This window comes from Protopterus annectens, chromosome 3.part0, assembly GCF_019279795.1.
Source record: "Protopterus annectens isolate FY-2018-M chromosome 3.part0, PAN1.0, whole genome shotgun sequence".
NCBI lineage: Eukaryota > Metazoa > Chordata > Ceratodontiformes > Protopteridae > Protopterus > Protopterus annectens.
Window position 1 is genome coordinate 292,308,668 of NC_056731.1, and position 22,817 is coordinate 292,331,484.

At 41.2% G+C, this 22,817-nt stretch overlaps 1 protein-coding gene across 1 annotated transcript in view; it reads left to right on the forward strand.

Annotated features, from left to right (window-relative positions):
• The first annotated feature begins 3,248 nt into the window (after positions 1–3,248).
• Positions 3,249–22,817, forward strand: part of INSIG1 (insulin induced gene 1) — a 34,796-nt gene continuing 15,227 nt past the window's right edge. The window contains exons 1-2 of the mRNA XM_044064778.1: positions 3,249–3,550; positions 4,397–4,749. Coding sequence (XP_043920713.1) covers positions 4,422–4,749 — 328 coding nt within the window. The 5' untranslated portion in view covers positions 3,249–3,550; positions 4,397–4,421. The remainder of the gene's footprint in view (positions 3,551–4,396; positions 4,750–22,817) is intronic.

Here is a 22,817-nt window from a genome sequence, read left to right on the forward strand (position 1 = left end):
GTACTTTGTGCAGTTTTAGAGACAACACAAGAAAAAAATCAACTTGCTAGAAGGATTCCAGAGGAAAACCACCAGAAAGGATGTCATCCAATAGCAGAGCAGCCACAGTTCTTTTCACTACAGACCAGTAGGTGGGAGAACTGCTATTGGTGCATTTCACAGACAAGTCTGTAGACCCATGAAGTTGACTACTGGAATGGCTGTTATACAGGAAAGCCACAAAAGCATTCAAATGGGATAGGACAGATGGAAAAGGGTTAAGGAAAAAGTCAGAATGGAGGGGAGGGAGATTGTTAAATGCATTTATGAGGCAGATTAGTTAGGTTTACTGTCTCCTTCTGCCATCAAGCAAATGTAATATTCTATCCACTATGACATGTATACTAAAACTACTGAATTAGAAGCATTTAATTGGATAGCTAACAACATAACAAGCATGTATCATTCTGGACATAGATGTCTTCACTACTGGCTACCTTGTAACCTCTCAATTTCAATGATATGTTTGAAGTTGGGACAGTACATGTTCTTGTGATGGGCAAAATGTTACCATGTAATTGGTCTGTATACCATGGCAAAGGATGTAAACAGGAATATACCATGTACATCATGGCCGGACAACTTTGTACAATGAGATGTGCTAGAACTTAAATAAAAAAACTGTCCATGTTTACCGATATATATTTTGTTTTATTTTGAATTTGTTAACTGGGCAAGAGCACTTATCCCAAGTCAGCGAAAACGCAATAGTTATATGACATTATATACAGAGTGAATGACAAAATGCAATATATACATATATTACATGCAAAGTGAATATCATAGCTGGCTTGAGGGAATAACAGAAATATATAAAGGACATTATAAAAAGACTGAGTGAACAAAACACAACATATACATGCATTATATAGAGAGTGGAAATCAGAGTTGGCATAGTGAAAGAATCGCAATCAAAAACAGAGTCAGAGCAAGGTATGTAGATGGAAGAATAAAATGAGGAGGTTACGTTATATGACCACGGAGATAGTAGCTGCATTTTCCTAGAGTTTTGAAATGTGCTTTTATTTGTGAATGGAAAATGGGTAAGAGACATGATCATTAACAAAGGAAGGAAGACATCTGTGCATCAAAGCCTAGTTTGGGAGTTTTGGAGAATAGGACATGAGTGATAAAGATATCTAAGGTTGTATGTTGGTGTATGTCTGAATAGTCTGGAAGTTAGTGGAGAGAAGGGGTCATTCTTGATAAGTTTAAACAGTTGAGAGGCAAGCAGAAAGTCAGCACATTGTTTCACAGGTAGCTAGTTAGCTTCTTCAGTGGTTTTGCAGTGGCGTTCATTTCTTGGGGAGAGATGAATCTGCAAAATGGCATTTGAAATGGACTGAATGGTAGCTATATTTCTTTTAGAAGCTGCTGTGATTAGCGTGAGACAGTATTCTAGGTGAGCCAGTAAGATACCTTTATCTATGGCATTTCTACAGTGTCTGGATAGAAAAGAGGATATCCTGCAGCCTAGAATAGGATAGAGTTGTTTCTTTTTGTGTGTGTAGTCCAGGTGGAGTTACAAATTTAGGAAAAGGATAAAATAATCCCTAGGTATTTGAATGAAGTGCCATTTTCAACAGCATTATTAAGATGGTCAAGGATTTTTTTAGAGCTCTGGAAACAGTACTTTGTTTTAGAAGAGTTTAGAAGTAATCGTTTATCACTGACCCATTGAATAAGGGCATGCAAATCAGCCTGAAGTTTGAGTTCTAGTGAAGAGACAGGATGGCTGGAGCTGAATAGGTCCATGTCATCAGTATAAAAGAGGAAAAGAAGATGAGGTATGTCAAGAGGAAGTTTCTTACTATAGATAGAAAAGAGGAGTTGTGCCAGAATAGATCCTTGAAAGCACCTATATTTATTTTTCCCAGAACGCCTGATTCGTTCAGTGGGATTTTTTTTTTAATCTGTTATTTCAGGAGCCTTTTTTCTGTTTTGTATTGCAAATGTATGCTGATTAGAATTATAGAATATATGCATAATATATACTCTGGGTGGAGAAGGAGGATAGACACATTATTTCCTTGAAAGCTGGTGTATCACACACTGACTTGGCATAGAGTGTGCATGCCAGCTGCATTCATGTCCATTGCCAGCTGTTTTAAGCAAATAACTCTGCTCATCTATAATCAGTTATTTACTATGTTACCCAGTTCTAGTTATTCTTGCATTTCACTCAAAGTTGCTGGACTGTTTTATTTGGTTAAATGGGTTGTGACTGAAAGGGATCCCTAGACCAGTTCACTAACCTGGTTAATAAATACCAAAATGCATAAAATAAATAAGAATATATATGTTGTCAGTAACATTATAAGCCTGTTTAGGGTTACAACATGTCCCTGTTTTCCAAGTATCCTGTTTGGGCAATAGTGTTCTGTGCGGGTAGGGTTGCCACCTTTTCGAATGTCGAAAGTGGGGCATTTTTATGGAAACAAAAGATTTTGCAGGGAAAACCATATCCACAATCAATGTAAAATGTGTCGTAATTTTTTTTTCAGAATAAAGCTCACTGTAGTAATTTTGATTTGTTTCATATAATATTACGGTGTTTCAGATATAACATTTTGAAGCTATTAGTGGAAACTGAAGAAGTACCGTTTATTATCGAAAATTGCAAGATATTTGCCTTTTTCCCGTAGGCAATAACTGCCCAAAAATGAACTGTCCTGAGTAAGGGAGACGGGTGGTGGGAAAGGAGCATGAAAAATAGCTGAAGCTCTGCTGTTTATCTGTTACTTTAAAATATTTTTTTCTAAAATTACGATATTTTGCTCTATTAAGCATGTGAGCGTCGTGCCTGAAACGAGTTAAAAAACACTACCTCGCTAAAGAACTAATAAAATGTCGATGCATTGTGCTAACACTCTCAGCTATATACATTATACGTGAAAAGTAAAGCACTCTACTGTCTTGCTGCAAAAAGTAGCCTTATGCAGTTCACGATTAGAGGTCACTTTAGGGACTGGAGTGCATTCCCACCCTTCCGCAGTTCCAGTTCAACATCCTATACCGCACCCCAAGTACCCCCTTCCCAGCAGCTCTCTTCAGTGCACAGTAATACCTTACAGGTCACACACGTTTAGCTGACACATACACGAGATTCAGCAGCACATATACTTTAATGACGTTGACAGCTAATGTCCTAAAGTTACCCATACAGCAGTAGCACTGGGGCCCGCGCGCGCCAACCCCGCGCAGCTCCTCACGAGCCTTTGTTTGTCGGCTTGGTGAGGCAGTGGTGTGTCTGCTACGTGTTAGAGCCTGCCGCTCTTCTATTGGCTGACGGTTCCTCACCAGACTCGATTGTCTTTAATGGGAAGCTTCTTGTGCTGCGGAGTTGGTATGTGTGGCAGGAAAACCAGGGTTTCCACGCTGTGGATTGGTCTTATAAATTGGCAGCCTTTGCAGTCTGCATTGGTTTCTCTGCGGGCATCTATTTAGCTACAAAGACCTGAAGAGAAGCTGATCGATACAGTATACAGTATCTTTTTACGGTATATCATAGGTATGTTTTCGTGAATAGTGTTATTTTCCTGATTTTTGTGATGCCGGTTGAAATAAGCTTAATTTGTAATTTTTTAATAACAGTACAATTTGATTTTTAGGCAGCAAGGAAGGACTGTCAATCATGTGATTGACGGTTTGTGTCCTACAATGTGAATCTTGTCTTGTACAAGACGGTAGCCAAGTAGTACCCAAATTATTTGGAATCTCGTAAATAATTTGCAGAAAAAGTAAATAATGGTCGCTACTGTAGGTAACCGTATTCATCAGTCATATCTGTCTGTATCATTCTTATTATCGGGTGGTGGAAGAAGTGCTATTGAGCTTGAATTTTGTAATGACTGAGTGTTTCTTAATTTTACATTTTAAATTACTGTAGTGTCCTTGTTGACGTCTTCGAGTCTTTATTTTAAGGCGGATTTTTTTTCGACATGTTTAGAATAACAGCTTGTCATTTAAGTTGTGTGTAAACGGGATAATGTATATACATTATTCTTATTCAAACGTGTGTGTGTATGGGGGGAATGCAGTTAAGGGCACTAGTGTTGATGTAAAAATCCCAAGTTAAAGAGTATTCGCCTTAACAGGAAAGCAAAGGTAAGTCTTGTGTATGGGTCTGTTACCCTTAAAGTTCAAGCCACTGTATATTGAATCTTCTGATTGTAAACCTAACTTTCCTTAAGGGTACTTCACATATACCTTCTAGGTAGAACCACATTATTCGCACTTGTTGTTTTCTGAATGCCTTGGATAATGCAACACAAGTTCTTATTCAGGGCTATTTTTAAGTTTGCATTGCTGCCTATGGTACTACCAGTGACTAATGGAGAATATGTTTATTTTTCAGAATCCTAACATTTATTATCAAGCAAATGCCAGAATTTGGACACTGCTGGAGCTGTTCTTGCACTTGTAGAAGACCAAAATCTACTTTAAGTGCAGTTGGGCTTGTCAGAAGAGCCGGACAAACCATGTCCTTACTAGCTTCTTTTGTAATTACTGTTTATGACTCTCTTGCCAACATTCATACCTTGAACCTGATTAGAAGAGGTTTGGTCCTCTTTTTAGTGGGTGTCTTTCTTGCTTTAGTGCTGAACCTATTGCAGATACAGAGACATGTGACTCTCTTTCCTGAAGAAGTTATGGCAACTATCTTTTCATCTGCATGGTGGGTACCACCTTGTTGTGGCACAGCAGCTGGTAAGTTTATTAACCTGTTTAGTTTATAATATTGTTCTTTAAGTATAGCAGTAGTTAAATGCTCTGTGAGGTATGTAGTTGACAGCATGTCATGGATTTTCCTGAAAAAAATAAAGTAGGTCAGAATAAGATATTTGGCTCTGAAGTAGTTGTTCGGTTTCAGATGTGGATGTCAGAATTTGTAATTGGCCCAGAACACTGCCCATGTAAGGACTAAACTATTTACCTATGAAATTAAAGTTGATGTTTTGCTGTACATGTTCTGGCATTCCTGTATCAAGTTTTTTTTTTTAACAAGATTGGTACATTACAAAAAAGCCGAAGTCTTTGTAGGATCATCTTGAAATCTGATTACTGAATGGTCTGTTTTTTCACATGTTGATACTGAAGCACATGAATTTTATGACTGGAAGCAAAACTATTCTTGTTTGGGATTGGTTCAGTAAGCAGACGTTGTTGTGGCCTTAATAACAGGGCATGTGCTGCAAAGGAGTATAAATATTTCTGAGATGTAGCAAGAGTAACCTGCTTTCCTTGGGATCAGGGTGGTCAATGTTTTGTAGTGTTTAAACCTCCTATGGCATTATATATGAGCACCAGGTAGCAATATTGATTTGGCAGGCTGGAATGGTCCTTGGCTGTCCGGTGCTAACTGTTTAGCAAGATTATTGAACATTTTTTAACAGGAGTGCTTCATGTAAGTAAGGAAGCCAGTGTGCTGAAGAGCAGACTGTGACCAAGATTAAATTTAATTATCTCTACTTTCAGGTGCCTAGACACTTGCTGCAATTCCATTGCGCGGCCTTAATTTTTCTTAAATAATTATAGAATCTAATATATACTGTATTATACTTTTGCTTGTAGTTAAGAAAAACAAAAAAGCCATTGCAGCTGAGAGAGCTGTGCATACCCCTAATGCACATCTGCTAATCTGAGACTGAAATACACATTTCAGATTAGGTGTGGTTTGACCTGATTGGCTGTGAAGTAAACTGGTGAGTTTAGGGTCAGAAGGCTTATTGGCTGTAAGCATGAACATGCCACTGACAAAGAACTGAAACCAAAACAAGGAAGTCATGTGCACTGCAAAACACCAGCACTTTAGAGTTGCTACTTTTTTGTGAAGAAAAAAAAAAAGCTGGCTGTAAATGATTTAAATGGGTTCTACAGAAAAAAAATGTACTTGGACCATCTTTTACCAAAGTAATTTTTTCTTCAGTGTGTTATCACACACTGCTTGTTTGAATAGTTGAAACAGTACTTTACATAGGAATTTAACATTTTTCTGGATGATTTAAGACAACATTTTCCAAATTGTTAGTGCTAATATGCTGTCATCACTTTTTTGAATTTGTGTGACTGTTCCTTATCAGAAAGACTGGATTCTTGTTCCCCATTCCATCTGCAGATGGTGTTCACTGAACAGAATTCTAAAACTTGTTCTAACTGCAGAGGCCAGAGGGTCAGGTAGGGCTACAGTGTCTGCATCCTAAAAACTGAAGCTTCCTTTTGTACATTTCTTGCTAAAAGCACACCATTAGAATCTTCACACTGGTACAGGTATTCATAGTCTCTTTGTAGCAACTTAAAGGAGGGGAAGGGCTGTTAAGCAAGTGGGGAAATAATGTAAGGGAATTATCTTCAACTGTGATGAAGGAAAGTAAGTGAACCTGGAAAATGAAGGAATGATGGGAAATTTGAACTGAATGGGGAATTTAATAAGGTGAAGGTTGAACACTTTAGGACATTGACAAAATATCAGATTTAGTTGGGAGGGGGGCAGATGAGCAAACTCCCTCAGGATTATTTAATGCTGGCTTTGGGGGGAGGGGGAGCAAGACGTCCGATCAGAATCTTGCAGACTAACAAGAGCTATACTCATTGATTGGAAGGAAGCACAGGAGGTGCTTATCAAATAAATTAGGGATTAAGTAAACAACAAGGCATGGGAAGTTGTGCAATGTACAGATATCGTACATGGAAGTGAGTGTCTTAAAGCCTTGCCACTGGGCATCCAATTATACCTGTATAATACATCCCTAATGTGCTTGCAAAATGGTATCTGTTTCTGTGTAAATTAACTACTTTTAAGATAATAATGTTTGATAATATAGTATTGACAGAAATACATCCTCCATCATAGGTTTTGCTTGCTTCTGTGGTATGAACAAAAACACACATTTCTTTCTGGATTTTAAAGACTGCTACTGCATTCATGAGGTTTCCTAAAAATTTTTATCTTGTATGTTTTTCATAAAAATACTAGAAATGGCTTGTGAACTATGTATTCATAAAAATAAGTGAATGTACCTGTGCAAGCTTGACATTTATTCTCTTATAACTGATAAGCTATCATGCTGCCATTGCACCATTCTAACACAAGATCATTTTGCAACTGTTTTGTGGTGATTTTAAAACTGATGTGTGAAATCCAGCTTTCATTATAGAATAATACAGAAACTGATGTAACCCTTCATAAAAGATAGGTCCCATGGATGACATATTGCACATTTGTTCAACATTCATAGGAGTAAAGCTGCAAATAAATGGTTGCAAACATTCTAGCAAGTTTTGTGTAGCACAGAAGAATACGTTCTGGGCTGTTAACAGATTCTAATTTGTAGTTATATTCGATTCTTAGACTGCTCTTGTGTATTGTGCAACTCCCAGTTAAGATTCTTAAACATAATGTGCTCCTGGACTGGCCCTGAAAAGAGGCATTTGTAATGTGTGGGTCTTATTTATAAATAAAGTAAATGCAGGTAGCTTTTGCAGTTGGCAGTTATTCTTTCCTAGACTTTCAGAAAATAGCTTTATGGATGTAAAGTCATTCTTGAAAAGATAAAAATTATCTTAAAGCAGAAAAAAATGCACTGAAAGCAGTTATCTTCTCTTTTTCAAGTCTTATTTTGTTAACTGCACTTCCACTGTTTTTACATAGCTGACAGTGCACTATGAAATGTACAAAGTTCTCATCACCCTCTTTCAGAAACTTCAGTATATTACAGTAAGGTCTGGACATCTTGGTTCCATAAGAATAGATTGAGGATATGTGCACAGTAAACAGAGTTTTTGTAGCTCGTATACCATGTTGATTAACTGTAACTAAACTGTCATAGACTTAAATCATCAAATTGTACTGAAAGCTAAACTTCTGAATATGCTATTTAAATAAAAATCAGTAGAACGATTTTGCATGGGGCTGTGTGCCCCCTACACCTCCTATTGTGGGGGCTTTTCTTCCACACTGTAATCACTGAATATGCTCATTGTTGCCTAATCTTGGCTTTAGTATTTCCATGCAAGTACAGCATTCTCCATAGGCCTGGAGACAAAAAATACTCGGTACATTCTAATTGCAAAAGAAAAACTGGATGAGTTAGAGTCTCAAAAGAGCAAGATCTGATTAACTTCCTTAGGGTACTCTTTAGGATGATTAATGTGCCACAAATGGTCGCTGGTTAAACATCTGTGTAATGATACCAGTGCCAGACGGCCAACAGTCATAACTAGGAAGACTGTGATAAAACCCAGTGGCATGCTGCATATGGCCAGTCTTTCCCCTGACTGGTAGTGCACAATAATCCAGGATTATTTTATTTCCAGCCATTTTAGAGGCCCACCCTTAGAGTTTACATTTCAGACAAACCATATGTTATGCAGACTGAACTTTTCTCCTCTGCCTTTTTCTATTGGTAACGTAATTCAGTTAATAATAAACACCCATTCAGAGATTAAAAAATGTACTTGATCTCTTCCACAGAGTAACTGTTTTTCTGCATTTCTGTAGGCTCATTATGCAGGATTACTGCACAATTTGTAAGTTTTCTCTCTCTTTTTCTGTTGAATACAACACTGAAAATCTGGAATGTTTACCTCCTGAACAGAACAAGTTGTGCTGGCAACAATTACTGTTTCAAAATTCTGTACACAGCAAGTAAAAAAGGTTCTTTGTGACTGTGTCTGATTTGTCAGGGAAAACAAAGAACCTTCCGTTTTTAAAAAGAGGGAAATGCTGGGAGGACTTTCCCATTTCAGCAGTTGTCAAAGTATAAACCAATGCATTTTTTTCTGCATTTGAGAGTTAACATGATTTAGGGCTAATCTTTCAGTAGTCCATAGTATTTCGGTAGTAGTAGTCACTGAAGCTGTTCATTTACCCATATTCTTTGCTACTGTATATAATGGGAGGAAGTATGTTCTTCACTACATGAATGTGAATAGACATCTTTGGTATCCATTAACAGAACTCATTTCATACTGTGAACTTACCCCAAATGAGACTTTAAAGGATGAGGTCATAACCAACGCTGTTTGTCAGGTTTTCATGTGTATATACACAAGGCATATATTCTGAATCAGTGGCACTGGCTGTCAATCATCCATGTAGAATGCTGTCAGACTCCCAAAAGTTAATTACAGTTTGTTTTTGTGTGCTGGCCTTGCCAAGGTAGGTGCAGCCCGTATAATTCAGTGTTCTTTCTTTTTTACATGAGAAGATGGCATTCTTCTTATCATAAAATTGAAAACATTATTAGAGCTTGCGGAAATGTTCTTTCGGCTCCCTATGGGGAAACAAAATTTTTCCCCTTGTGCTTTTTTGGCCAGCCAGTCAGAAAAATAAAGTATTATGAACTATCTCAGACTTTGGAAACTGGGACAGCATCCATGTAGATTCAGAATGGCCATTCGTATGTAACCTGAATGAAAGTGACAGACCATTTTGGGGCCCCTACATTGATGAGTTTCCACATGCTGATGGAAAAATTTTAGGCTAGTAATTCCACTAAAGCAGTTTTGCCCTTCTTTGATGTAACAAACTGGTAACTTCTTTGATGCTTAACAGAAGCAGGTTAGGACTGGTGGATAGCTTCATAGCTGGTCTCTGAAAATTCATCCCTCTCAACTGTACAGATTTTCTGCAGAATGTCCAGAATTTTGCCTTGTATTTTTGGCCCGTTTGTCATAAAATTGTGGGGTTTTTTTCTGGCAAATTACTGCTAAATCATTAAAGAGTGATGTTAGAAAAGCTAAATATGAGTTTCAGATTTCCTGCCCTTCAGAAAATTCATGGTAATACAAAACATGTTCTGTCACCTTTCTAAGTTTGCAAAAGCAATATTTAAAATGTATCCTTATGTTTGGGCCTTTGTCCCACTTTTATTTATGACTTTGTCCAGATTTCTTGCTCAAAGAGATTGAGAGATATGTTGAGACTGTATTAATATGTTTAGTTTTCCTGAGCAGCATCCTAGTTTAAGATTACAGCTCCTAAAGCTTATTGGCAGAATTGATACCCTGGCATTATGCACTTAACAGATCATGAACTCCATTTACAGGAACACAAAACTTAAAAACTGTCTGATCATAGGAGGTTACTAGGCTCAGTGCCAGGGCACTTACAAGCCTAACGAAGTTCAACCAGTGTTCCCAAGAGTGTCTAGTTCAAACATCAGCACTAGTTGCCCAAGTCCAAGAGGGACACAGGTGGAACCCCTGGGGTGAATATTTGTCCAAACTGTGCTTGAATAGGGCCAATGAGGGGCTTTGTTTAACATAGGAAACTTGTTCCAAAGGTGTGGCAGCCTCTGAGACATATCTTTCTCAAGCAAGTTATGTTGATGTCAGATACCAGTTTAAGGTCCTTTGAGTGAGTGACCCATGTGCCATTTGACTTGCAAATGTGCAGCATTTCCATTAAAGCTAGGTCTGATATTGCCCTCTGTGCAAGGCACAAGGTCGCCTCTGATCAAGCAGTCTGACACAGTAAAGTGACAATGATTTCTGTCCGTCTGCATAAGACAGATCTTTAAGACTCTGAATTTTCTTTGTAAGGAACCTTTGTGCTCTCTCCAATTGCTGCAGGTGTTTGGAAAGGAACATACCAAAGGGAGATTTGGACTCTACTATAGGCCTGATGAGGGAAGAGTACAAGTACAGGGGGGTTATAACCTTTTTTTTGTTTTTTTGTTTTGTTTTTTTCTGGAGGCAGTGCCCATAATTATGAGATGAGCAATATAAAATGCCATTCTTACACTGTGGAGACATGGTGATCAAAAGTTAAAGTTGCTGTCAACTTGTGTGCCCAGATCTCTCACCACTTGACTGTGTGCTTAAGGTATTGCTACTGATGTGTAGTTTGCAGGAACATCACCCTTGTCAAAGGGGATGATAATGCACTTTTTTGCATTAAGTTTAAGACCATGACTTTGCCACCAGTCATTAGTCTGTGTAATATCTTCTTGCAGGATGTTGACATCGCTGGGGGTTTTAATGATTGCTCCCAGTTTGCAGTCAACGGCAGACTTTCTTTGGTGAAGTAGATTGTGAACAGTAGTGGTCCCAGAACCAATCCCTCTGGAACACCACTAGTTACGGATCTGCCTAAGGAGGTGGGAGTCCCCTATTTTGACTATCAGTTAGCCAGTTTGCAACCTACCTAACAATATATGGGTTGAGACCCATCAATGTTGCCTGAGTGGGGGATTGTGTCAAAGGCTTGGCTAAGTCTAGGTAGGCTGTCTGCCCCTTGTTTAGGACTTTCGTGACCTGTCTCGAAGTCCACCAAGTTTAACAGGCATGATCTCCACTTGACAAAGCCAGACTGAGATTGAGCATTTGGAGATTTCCTATATCTTTGTTAATAAGGTCTATGATGATTTGTTCCATGGCCTTGCAGATAAAGCTGGTCAGGCTAACGGGTCTGTAGTTCCTGGGGTCTGTGGATGCACCCCCCTTTGTGCAAAGGTAGCAGTTTTCCATTCTATTGGGACGAAGCCAGTGCTTAGGTTGTGATTTTGAAGTGTGCTCAATGGTGATGTTAATTCCTGTTTTAACCCATGTTGAACACAGCCTGGGATGTTTAGTCCCATAGAGGCTGTATTTTTGGCCTTTGAGAGGGCACTTAAGACCTGCTCCTTGGTGATACTAAGCAGGCAGCAGGTGTTAGGGATGGTTTGGGGTATATGTGTCGGGGACAGGGATTGAAATATCAGCCAGCAGATTTGCTTGTTTAAGTTGAGGAGGGAGTGTTTCCAGTTTTGAGACACTTCCTACTCTTGGACAGCAATTTCTTTCTCCTATTGTATAGCTTATTAATGGCAGTTGTCCACCAGGCGGGTTTATTTTTCCTTGAAGATATTGCTTTAGTTCCATCAGGTAGGGCAGAGTCCATACAATTGTACAGGTGCTTGTATAAAGCACTGGTGTGTAACTCTGCATAGGTGTCTGCCGCATCAGTGGGGGAGGGGATGCGAAGCTATTTATGCCCTCACGTAAGAGATTGTAATTGGTCTTGGAGAAGTTTTTTAGTCTAGTTGCTGGGGGGGGGTCTTGGGTTAGGTAGTTCTATCAAGACTGATTTGCGGTCAGATCTCACCAGGGATGGCCAGCAGTGGGTTGATACAGTGGTCCCCCATGTTGGTGAGTACTAGGTCCAGGATGTTTGAGCCCCTTGTGGGTATGTCATTTACTGGTCCAGGACGCTGGAGTTAAAGAAGTCCGGGAACCTTTGGGCAAGTGAGTTAGAACATGTATAATTTACCCAGTCTATGGACGGGTAATTTAAAGTCACCAGAGTGTTTGGTCATATCTTGATTGACTCAAGTAGATCCAAGTAGGCTGAGTGGATGTCCTGATTCATGGAGGGGTCCTCTAGCTGGCAATGACCTGAAGAGGTGTCTTGCCTGCAGTTATTTGCACCTGAAGTAATTTAAGGGAATCATGCTGTTTAACCAATCTAGTGGTGTATTTATCTTTATTGAATATTGATACACCACCTCCTTTAGTTCTCAGATTGTGGTCTGAACGTGTGGAAGGAATGTAACCTGGTATCTTCCAGGGTGAGGACTGCTTCCAGTGAGTGCAGTATCTGGTTTAGATTCCTAACATTTAGCATGCGATGTCACCCCAGGCTGGCAGATACTGGATCACCTTTGACACTAGGTGTGGGTGGGACACTAGAAACTAGGCATGGGTGGGACACTAGAAACTAAGTCAATTGTTGAAGTCAGTCATTTTTTTTGTAGTGAGGTATCATCCTAGGTGAAGGTAAAATGTTGCTTATGGCTAGGAGCATACCTGCCTGAGAGATGCAATTTGAGAGCTCATTCGTGTCTCTTCATATACTCCAGGGAGGTACGTCTCAAGTTGTTCAAACCAACATGGACTAGGAGTCATAACTGTGCCAGTTTGTTGAGAGACTTGAGTATGTGATACAGCAGATCCTGGCACCTAACAGACAGCTGACCATGACCTGTTCCTTATCCAGCCTGGTGAGAGGTACATGTGTGTCTCACAATTGTGTGTGTCTCACAGTTGAGTTGCCTGTGACTAAAATGTTTGTTTTTTGTGTTATGCTTTAGGGGCTTGACTGTTAAGACACTGGTGTGTGAAGTATTGTGTACTATGATCTGCAGAAGATGTATCATGTGAAGCATGCTTATGTTTAGGACATCTCTGTTTAGGTAAGCTTCTTGTAAGGACCTCCACATATGTAGGTTTGTGTTGGTTTGCTAGGTGCAGGAGGTGAGGTGTGCATGCTGATGACCTGCTTAGTATCAGATGGATTGACTGATGAGCGAGAGAGCCTGGTCTAGATTCTTGATATAGATGCATGTCTCACATTATGAATTTGTGTGGACTTGAAGTGGGTTGTCACTGTACATGAGGCAATTACTTCATTGCCTCAGGATGCTCCTGTTGACCAAGCTGGCTGGAGAAACTGTGGGAAATTGTCCGTAATGCTACATAAGTTGATATGGTCAGAAAACTGGGAGAGTTCAGGAAGGAACAAGTAGAGTAGAGGACAGAAGTGGACAGAAATTACAAAGGGCTAGTGAGTAAGATCTGTGTTGGTACCTTTAGGAACTTCACTGAATGTTTCACCTGTGAATGAGGGACAGTCACAAAAACTCACCGATGGAGCACTAAAGGGAAAATTTGCAGGCAACAGTGTTTCCATCTATAACCACCAATGGTGCCCACCTCAGCATGGCTGTGCTCAGTGCAACCTGGTGCTATGTAGCAAACTAGCACTGACTGATCTAAACAAAGTAACCAATAAAAAAGCTCAAAACTGAGCCCTGCTCCAGCAGCCTTCAATCAGATAGGTCCTAACTGCACCCTCGTGCCACTAGTGTGCAGGGGAATCCTCTCCAACAAAAGATGGTCTGGTTTAGTGCTCAAGATATACAAACAGAGCTAGACCCCCCCCCCCCCTTTCATTCCTGACTGTGCACTGGATAGATCCTTGCCACTCATGTCTAATGATTGTATCTTTATTGGTGAGGTCTAAAACAGAATATAGATTCCTTTTTGTACAGGTTTCATTTATTCCACATGAACAGTGCTAAGATTGGGACCTTAAGGCTTTTCTGGCTCATTGGGGATTGTTGCATCTTGTGCAGTCTCTGTTTATGCCTTGCCTAGGTCAGAGAAGGTTAGAGAGAGAAAGTGGTAAAGTGGTACCGTAAAATAAGTGACTACAGGGTAAAAGGTGAGGTCCTTTTTTTTTTTTTTTCTTTACAATCTGTTGTGACTTTGTCCAAGTGCCCTTTTACATAAATATGCTCTTTCCATGCTTTGAAGGCTTCCATCATTTCCAGGCTTCCTCCCAAAATGTAGTTTTGGTGCTACATAATTCTGTCACACGGCATGTGATGAGGAATGATTTCTTCCTCCCCTCTAGTTAATGGTCTCCAGCATCAGATCCTGTTCAACTGGACTATGACTCTCTTTGAAGATGTCAGTCCACCAGCCATTTCAAGGTATACTCTGCCTATTGTTGCTGCGTACTGCTTGAGCCTCTGCTTAATTTTTATGGGTCCCCACCTAGCACCTGGCCAGCTGTCTGAATCCTTCCATAGTGCTGTTGTAACCCTGTTCCAGTAGTGCATGGCTGATTTAATAGCAGAAGCAGCATTGATTCAGGTAATTCAGCAAGTATTCATAGGTTCATAGGTTCATACTAGGCTATCTGCCCTAGGGCATTTATAAGCCTAGTGTGTTTGGCTTTCGCCACCCATTTTAAATTAATTTTGCTATGCCCTTTTTCGAGGTTAGTATACTGTGCCTCTGTCTAACAGTGACACAGAAGTGATTCCTGGGGTAAACCTACTATCTCCCATCCACTCATCAAGATTCCTCTTGAAGAGATTCCATGAGGGACTCTGCCTAACATGGACTGGGATTTTATTCCAGAGTGGAGGGAGCCTCTGGGTTATGAATCTGTCCCTCCAGCATGTCCTATTTATTTCAGTGCTGAGGTTCAAGTCATTCGAGCGTGTAGCTCGATGGGATTTGGATTTTCTGAGGTGCAGCATGTCCATTAATTCCGGGTTGGACATGGCTTTATATGTCGGGCACAGATCGCCTCTGAGCAGGCGGTATGCCACTGAGTAGAGCTGGAGTTTCTTTAACCGGGCAGCATATGGCATCTGTTTGAGCCCTTTGATCCTCTTGGTGAGGTACTTTTGGGGTCTTTCCAGTTGCTGCAGGTGTCTAGTAAGGTACATCCCAAAAGGGGCATTGTACTCAATTATGGGCCTGATGAGGGATGAGTAAAGAGACACGATGACCTCCCCTGATCTAGATGTGAATCCCTTCATGATTAGGTGGGCTATATAAAATGTTTTTCTAACCACGTTGGCCATGTGGTTGTCAAATGAGAGATTGCTATCAACTTGGGTCCCCACGTCCCTAATTACTACTTTCATACTTAATGGATTACCACCTATGTGGTAATTTGTGGGCACTTTGTTTTTGCCAAAGGGGATGACTATACACTTTTTGGCGTTTAGCTTGAGACCATGGCTCTGGCACCAGTTGTCTGTTTCTATGAGGCCCTTTTGTAGGATGCTTGTGTCAGCTGGAGAGTCTATTATGGAGCCCAGTTTGCAGTCATCTGCGAACTTGGTCAGCCACTGTCCTTCCTTGTTAGCCTGTACCTCTGAGAAATATATACCGAACAAGAGAGGTCCCAGGACTGAGCCTTGTGGGACGCCACTTGTAACTGGTTTGGAGTCTGACATGGCTCCAGCAATTCTAACCATGTGGGTTCTGTCCTTGAGCCAGTTTGCAACCCATCTAGTGACATAGGGGTTTATATTTAAGCTGGTGAGCTTATCTATAATGTCTGAGTGGGGTATTGTATCGAAGGCTTTTGCAAGGTCCAAGTAGGCTGTGTGGACCACCTTCCCCTCATCAATGGCCTTGGTTACTGTTTCAAAGAAATCGACCAGGTATAAGAGGCTGGATCTGCCCTTAAAGCCGAACTGGGTAGGATTCAGTGTCTGTAGGTCCCCAATATCTTTATTTATGAGGTCCATGATGATCCTTTCCATAGCTTTGCAGACCAAGCTAGTCAAGCTTATGGGGCAATAGTTTCCAGGATCCGTTGAGGCACCACCTTTGTGGAGAGGGACCACTGTTGCTGTATGCCACTCTTTGGGTACATATCCTGTAGTAAGGCTGAGATTGAACAGTAGTTTTATGTTTGGGTTTAGTTCTTCTTGGAGTTCATGTAGGACGCAGCCTGGGACACCGCCTGGTCCCATTGATGCTGTGTTTTTTGCTTTGGAGAGGGCGGCTCTTAACTGAGCATCTGAGATGACAGGGGGCAGCACTCTGCTGGCATAGATATTTGCCCTTTTGGTGGGGAAGGGGGGGGAGAAGTTTGCGCTGAACCTGTCAGCTAGGATGTTGGCAATGTCTGTGGGTTCGGTGTATTTTTTGTCATTTTGGACTAATTCTGAGCATATTTGGGAATTCCCACCCAGGTTTCTAACATTACTAAAGAAAACCTTGTGATTATCCTTGGTGTCCTGTGCAATTTTTCTCTCAAAGTTGGCCTTGATTTTATGAGTGCCCGTAGTTTTTTGCTAATACTGATGAGAGATGCCTTCCCTTTTTGGGATTTTGCTCTATCATGTAGTAGCTTCCTCCTTTGCTCTATCATGTAGTAGCTTCCTCCTTCTATTGTATAGTTTGTTTATGGATGGGGTCCACCAGACAGGACACCTAACTTTGGAGGATTGGGTCTTGGTTTTATTTGGGATTACATGATCCATGCATTCCTGAAGGTGTTCATAGAATGCGTTTATAAAGGATTCTGCGGTCTGGGCCGTATTTTCCACAGGCCCGGGGGCTTTGAAGGATTCCACCTCGGTTTTGAGGAGTGTGAAATTTGCTTTAAAGAAGTTTTTCACTGTGGTTTTCTGGGCAGGGGCTGGGGTCAGGATGTGAATATCTAGTGAGATTAGTTTATGGTCTGATCTTACCAGTGAGGGATACACTTCTGGTCTGGAGCACAGAGTCCCCATGTTGGTGATGATCAGGTCCAGTATGTTTTCCCCTCTTGTGGGAGTGGCAACAAGTAGTTCCATAGCATTTGAGTTTATAAATTCTAGGAACCTTCGGGCTAGGGTGTTGGAGCTAGAGTAATGCTCCCAGTCTATGTTAGGGTAGTTGAAGTCGCCCAATATAATGGTGTTTGGAGAGACCTTCATATTTTCCAGTGTTCTCAGGAAGGCCGAGTGGGGTTCCTGGGTTTGGGAGGGTGGTCTGTAGCAGGCTATAAACTGGAAGGCAGTTTTACCCACTGTTAGTTGCACATGGATAGTCTCTGATGCTTCGTGCTGTGCCACCAACCTGGAGGTGTGGGTATATTTGACGAATATTGATGCTCCCCCCCTCCTTTTGTGGTTCGGTCCAAGTTTTGGGGCCGAAAAACATGGTATGAGGTATAATCTGGTAGTGCTGTGGTGCTCTCGGGAGCCTTGAACCAGGTTTCTGTTACTGCACAGATATCTCTGTTCTCCATGCTAAGGAGAGTTTCGAGTGCGTGCATCTTGAGGTTTAGACTTCTGGCGTTGAGTAGCATTACTCTTAGTTTCTTATCCCTTGTGATACCTATGGAGGTGGGTTTGTCTTTTGAGACTTGCATAAAAAAGGCACTATGGGGGTGGCAAGAGCCTTTGCCAATATCCAAAAGCCCAGGGGTGACAGGTGCAAGCCGTCCTAGCGAAGCATCGTGGCTTGTCGAGCCCGTCATCCCAGGCAGACGCGCATTGGATCCCCTTTGAATGACACCAATACAAGCCAATTGTTGAAATTGATCATCTTGTCTTCATATTGTGGCATCATTCTTGGTGAGGGTAAGATGCTACTCAAGGTCAGGGTCATACCGGCCAGGGCTACATGCTCAGAGAGCTCCTCTATGTCTCTTCATGTAGTCCAGGGAGGTACGTCTCGGGTCATTCACACCAGCATGGACAATGACTGAGTCATATTTGTACTTGCCTTGGAGTGACCTGAGTGCTTATGTGGTGGATCCTAGCGCCTGACAGGCAGCTCACTGTGATCTTCTTGTTCATCCTGGTGAGTGGGACGTCAGTGTGCCTGACGATAGTCACCTATTACAAGTGTATCGGGTGTGTTGTTTAGCCTTAAGGGCTGTGACTGTTCGGCAAACTGGCTTTGTGAGCTATGTGTTGCACGTGTTTTGTTTTGGGGTAGCGGTTGCTTGGGTGTCTGCTTTGGAGGTCTCTGCTGCTTAGGCAGATTTTTATTTAGAGCCTCCAAGTAGGTTTTTGTGTGTTTGTTTGATTTGCTGTCATGGTAGGTATATGTGAGACTGGAATTGTAGTGAGTGTGGTTTCCTTCTCCTCCTAACTGGTACGCCAATACTGAGTTGAGAGAGCTTAGCCTCCAGTTTGGCTATATGGTTGCATCTCTCACATGTGTTGGAATTTGTTGGGAGGAGGAGAGGGTTGTATGTGTACATGAGGCAATTGTAACATTGCCTCAAGATTCCCAGATTCACTAGCTGGACCGGAGAGGAGAATGACAACTGACCTTTGAACATGCTAAAATAGTATTGGGAATTCCTTTACAATTGAAAAAAGGGCAAATGGGGAACAAAGTACTCATGGGGAGTTTGTGAGGGTGTAGTGCTTTTAATTTTTTAGTGCTGACTTATATAATTGCTTTAGTGAGCAAGTGCCAGGCTTTAGAGTGGGAATAGGGTGTTTATTATGAGAACTAGATCAGTTCTAAAGTGAAGAGTAGACTTTGTGGAGCAGAGAATGGTTTAAACCCAATTAAGCGGCGCTGCCCGATGCTGTGCTATGCGCAAAATCGCGCTAAAGCGGGTTTTATACAGGGGGGACTTGAAAGAGCTAGAAATTGGCCCAAAACGGCCAATAGACTACCAGATTCTTGTGCTGGGAACACTCCTCCAGGGATAGATAGGCTGCTCCAAGCTCCCCACTGCCACTGGTGAACAAAGAAGCCTCCCTTTATCCAAGAAAGGAAAAGGGCAACACAGGAACTTTCCAAAAGTCCAGAATACAGCAAAGCCTGTATTTGGACTACTCTAGGTCAGGAAAGACGGGAAACGAGGATAATTTTTTTTTTTTGCAACAAACAGCAGGAAAATGCAATAAATATGTAACACAGGCTAGCGCTCCCTTTTTGCAGTACCCGATGCTGGGATAGACTGTGCAAAATTACCTGACTTGCATTCGTCTGCCTGGACATCCAACATTTTACAAAAGGCAGCAGACCTGGACTTCTTAAGCTTCAGTGTATGAATCCCCTACCAATAAAGTGCTGCCCCAGTATATTTCTTTTATAACAGCTTGTGTTAAGGGTGGACTACCACAGTTTCTGCTAGGAACTGCCTTAGCCTAGTGTTTCTGTAGCCCAGGTTGACTTAAAACTCCAAGTTTCTGTTTCTGCCCTATAGTAGCAGGCCAGATAATTTTTCAGGCTCAGCCCCTTTGAAGCATCAGTTATCTGTTCTAGCTCCAAACGTCTTTTTAGATGTTGGAAAGGAGGAAGATGCTTCCTCTGCTCTTGAAGATGCCATAATTTTGGGACATCCGCAGGAGTATGAAAGAGGATGGTATGAGTGTGTGATGGTCCATGTTCTCTGCAGTGATGTCTGTAGCAGGCATATAGGGACTTATTCCAGACTAATGCAGTTGACTAGAGAGCAAATCTCTCCATTTTTAAGAGCATCCTGATAAGTTCTCTTTCAAGTTATGTGAAAATAACTATATTTTGGCCACTGAAGGAATTTTGCAGTGTGGACTGAGGATTGCTGTTCTGATTTTAGATGGTGGTAGTAGTGGGTTCTTTAGCATGTTCCTTAGCATATTCTTCAGTTTAAGACAGATCATCTGCCTGACCCGTGAGCCACGATCTCTGGACTACTTAGGAAAAGTAGATGTCTGTATCCCCTAATCTTGCTGTAAGTGTGCTGATCAACTTGACTCACATGTCTTACTTCCAGAAGGAACAAAACCACTAAACCATGCTTTGAACTGAGGAATTGCGCACATACCCATCTTCAGTATAATCTGGCTTGTAGAGCAGGATGTCTAGGATACTTCAGATAATACAGTCTAACAAATGCATTCAAATTGTTCTTTCTGCCAGATTCTGCACTCGTGGCAAAAGGTGGTAGCGTACTGGGAGTTGGACAGCCTTCCACAAAAAAGGCCAACCACCGTGTCCACAGAGTCTACGAGGTGCTCTTCCTGGTCCTTAGGAAAAGTAAAGTAGGGACACAGGATGTAGCTTGGGCCTCAGTGGCCTCAACAGGTCCTTCAATAGTATTTGGCTGATCCTTACTGTATTATTTTGTTACTGCATTAAACTAGAAATCCCTTTTTTAAGGGATCAACCTTTGGTGAATATTTATTGATATTTGGTGACCAGGAAAGTCTGACTGGGTCATGAACCCATTTTCAACAGAGGCCTATGGAGAAAAGCTCCATTAGTACAAGTATAGTCAAAGATTATACAGTTGTAGTATTGTACAAGGTGCTTTCCAGAAAGGAACACTGTCAAATACAGTAATTACTAAAAACATGCATATTAGATCTAATGTAGTTATAAGTAAACTACTGTTTGTGGTCCATTATAACATCAATTAACAGAAAAAGAGAAGCATATTGAAAGAATGAATAGAGGTAGTAGTGTAAGATATAAGGGAGAGGAATTGTTTCTAGGACGAGTAAAACTAGATAAGTGTATTAAGAGTTGACCTAGAAGGGAGGCTATTATGACGTATTAGACAGAAAAAAGGAATTCTGCCATGTATAAGGAAGGATGCATAATGAGGGTTAAGTAACAAAGGAGGAGGTGTAATGAGGCTAGGAAGAAGTTATAGTAACCTGTAGTGCAGCATATCTGTCATGTCTGCATGTTTGGACTTTCAGGGTGTTTGCCTGCACATCAGAATCAGGAGGCAGGAATGGAGTTTACTTCTAGGTAGGATCTACCCATTTTCACTTCTAAAGATTATCATGCTACCTGTCCTGTATACCCAGTATTTAAGTGCACCATGTTTGATGGCTATGTGCCTTTCCGTAGTGCATTCAGATATTCCCTTACCTGAATTATCAGTGTCTCATTGTGCAGACATCACAGTTGGATTCGAGCCAGACATCCACTATTTCCCTGTTACAGTCAGTATTGACATCATGGGCAGTTTAATTTCCCTAGAGCCTAGACTCTATTACTGGGTTAGTATCTGTAATCTGTATTTCATGTAATTTCTTTTTCCACTCCTCAAACATTCTGTCCTGCAGACGAGTGATTTTCAAAATTTTATTACAGTTCCAAGTTGTGCAGTATGTGAAACTGTTGTAGACATTGCATAATTGCAAAGTCATCAATACTGAAGCAGTCAGCCCACAGCATAAACCACTCATGGTCAGTCAGCTACAGGTGATGGTCAGAGAATGCTCTAATGTCAGCAGAGACCAGACTAAAGACCTGGAAGATGACTGGAGTGAAAGCACAGGAGTTCCGTGAATTACTCTGTGCTATCGCACCTCAAAAGGTAGAGGGAAAAGGGTCGAGTGGAAGCATGGTGGTCTCAAAACAGCATATTTTGTGGATTTTAGAGCAAATGCATATCCTAGCCAGATACGGAAATAAGGTACATAGGAAAGGCTGGTGGTGGAATGCGGAAATCCAGGAAGTTATCAAAAAGAAGGAAGGGGTACAGGAAAAAATAGGAGATAGAAAAGACAGACCTTCCTAAGAGGGAATACTGATTGGCTAACAGAGTTGCAATAGCAAAGAACAATGTTTTGGTGTCGGTCCACTGGCTTCTGGAAAGTGATTCAGCAGATGGCACAAAGAAAATATCAGGTTAAAAGGCAAAGACAGAAACCTAAAGAAGATGGTCATCAGGCAAACTTTGTAAGCAATATCTGCAACAGCTTGCTCACCAATCCACAGGACATCAAAGACAGATGGAAGGAGTATGTTCAGTGTATTCTGAATGGAGAAGACTCCAGAGATGTAGTGCTCTGACACTTTCTGCAGTGAAAGAGGAAGGAGAGCTACCCTAGAAGAAAAACGCTAAGGAAAATAAGTCAAGGAAGGCAGCAAGCTCAGATGAGGTCACTGTAAATGACCCCTTTGGGTAGTCAAAAGCAGTATGGAGAGAGATCCATATTCCTTATGACTGGGGAATAACAATTCTAGTTCCAGTGTCCAAGAACAAAGGGGACATTCACAACTGTGGACAGCACAGAGGTATAAAAACTCCTGTCACATTGCATGAACGTTCTGGAGATGATTGATGGAATATGCAGAGTAGCAACAAGTAAATAGTAAATCAAATCAGGATGCAGTACAAGTGACCCGATGTTTGCAGTTAGACAAGTAGTTGAAGAATGTAATGTTCAGAAAGCGTCCAAGAGAGCATTCCTAAACTTGGAGAAAGTATAGAACAGTCCAGAAACCTGATTTGTGCAGTCTGCCGTGGTTCAAAGTCCCAGAAACACTAGCAGAATTAGCATAGGCTATGTACAAGGAATCCCTGACACAGGTACAAACAGTGTTCATACTCAGATGAGTTCCCACTGGGGGTGAGTGTGCATCAGGGTTCAGCTCTGAGCCTACTGCTATTCATACTGGTGATGGACTACGTTAGTAAACGGGTCGAAGGGGACAGATCAACAGTTTGCGTATGTGCTATGCTTGTGAAATAGATATGAAAAAATAATTTGGACATATGAAGACTGATATATGCGCTTAACTGGGCA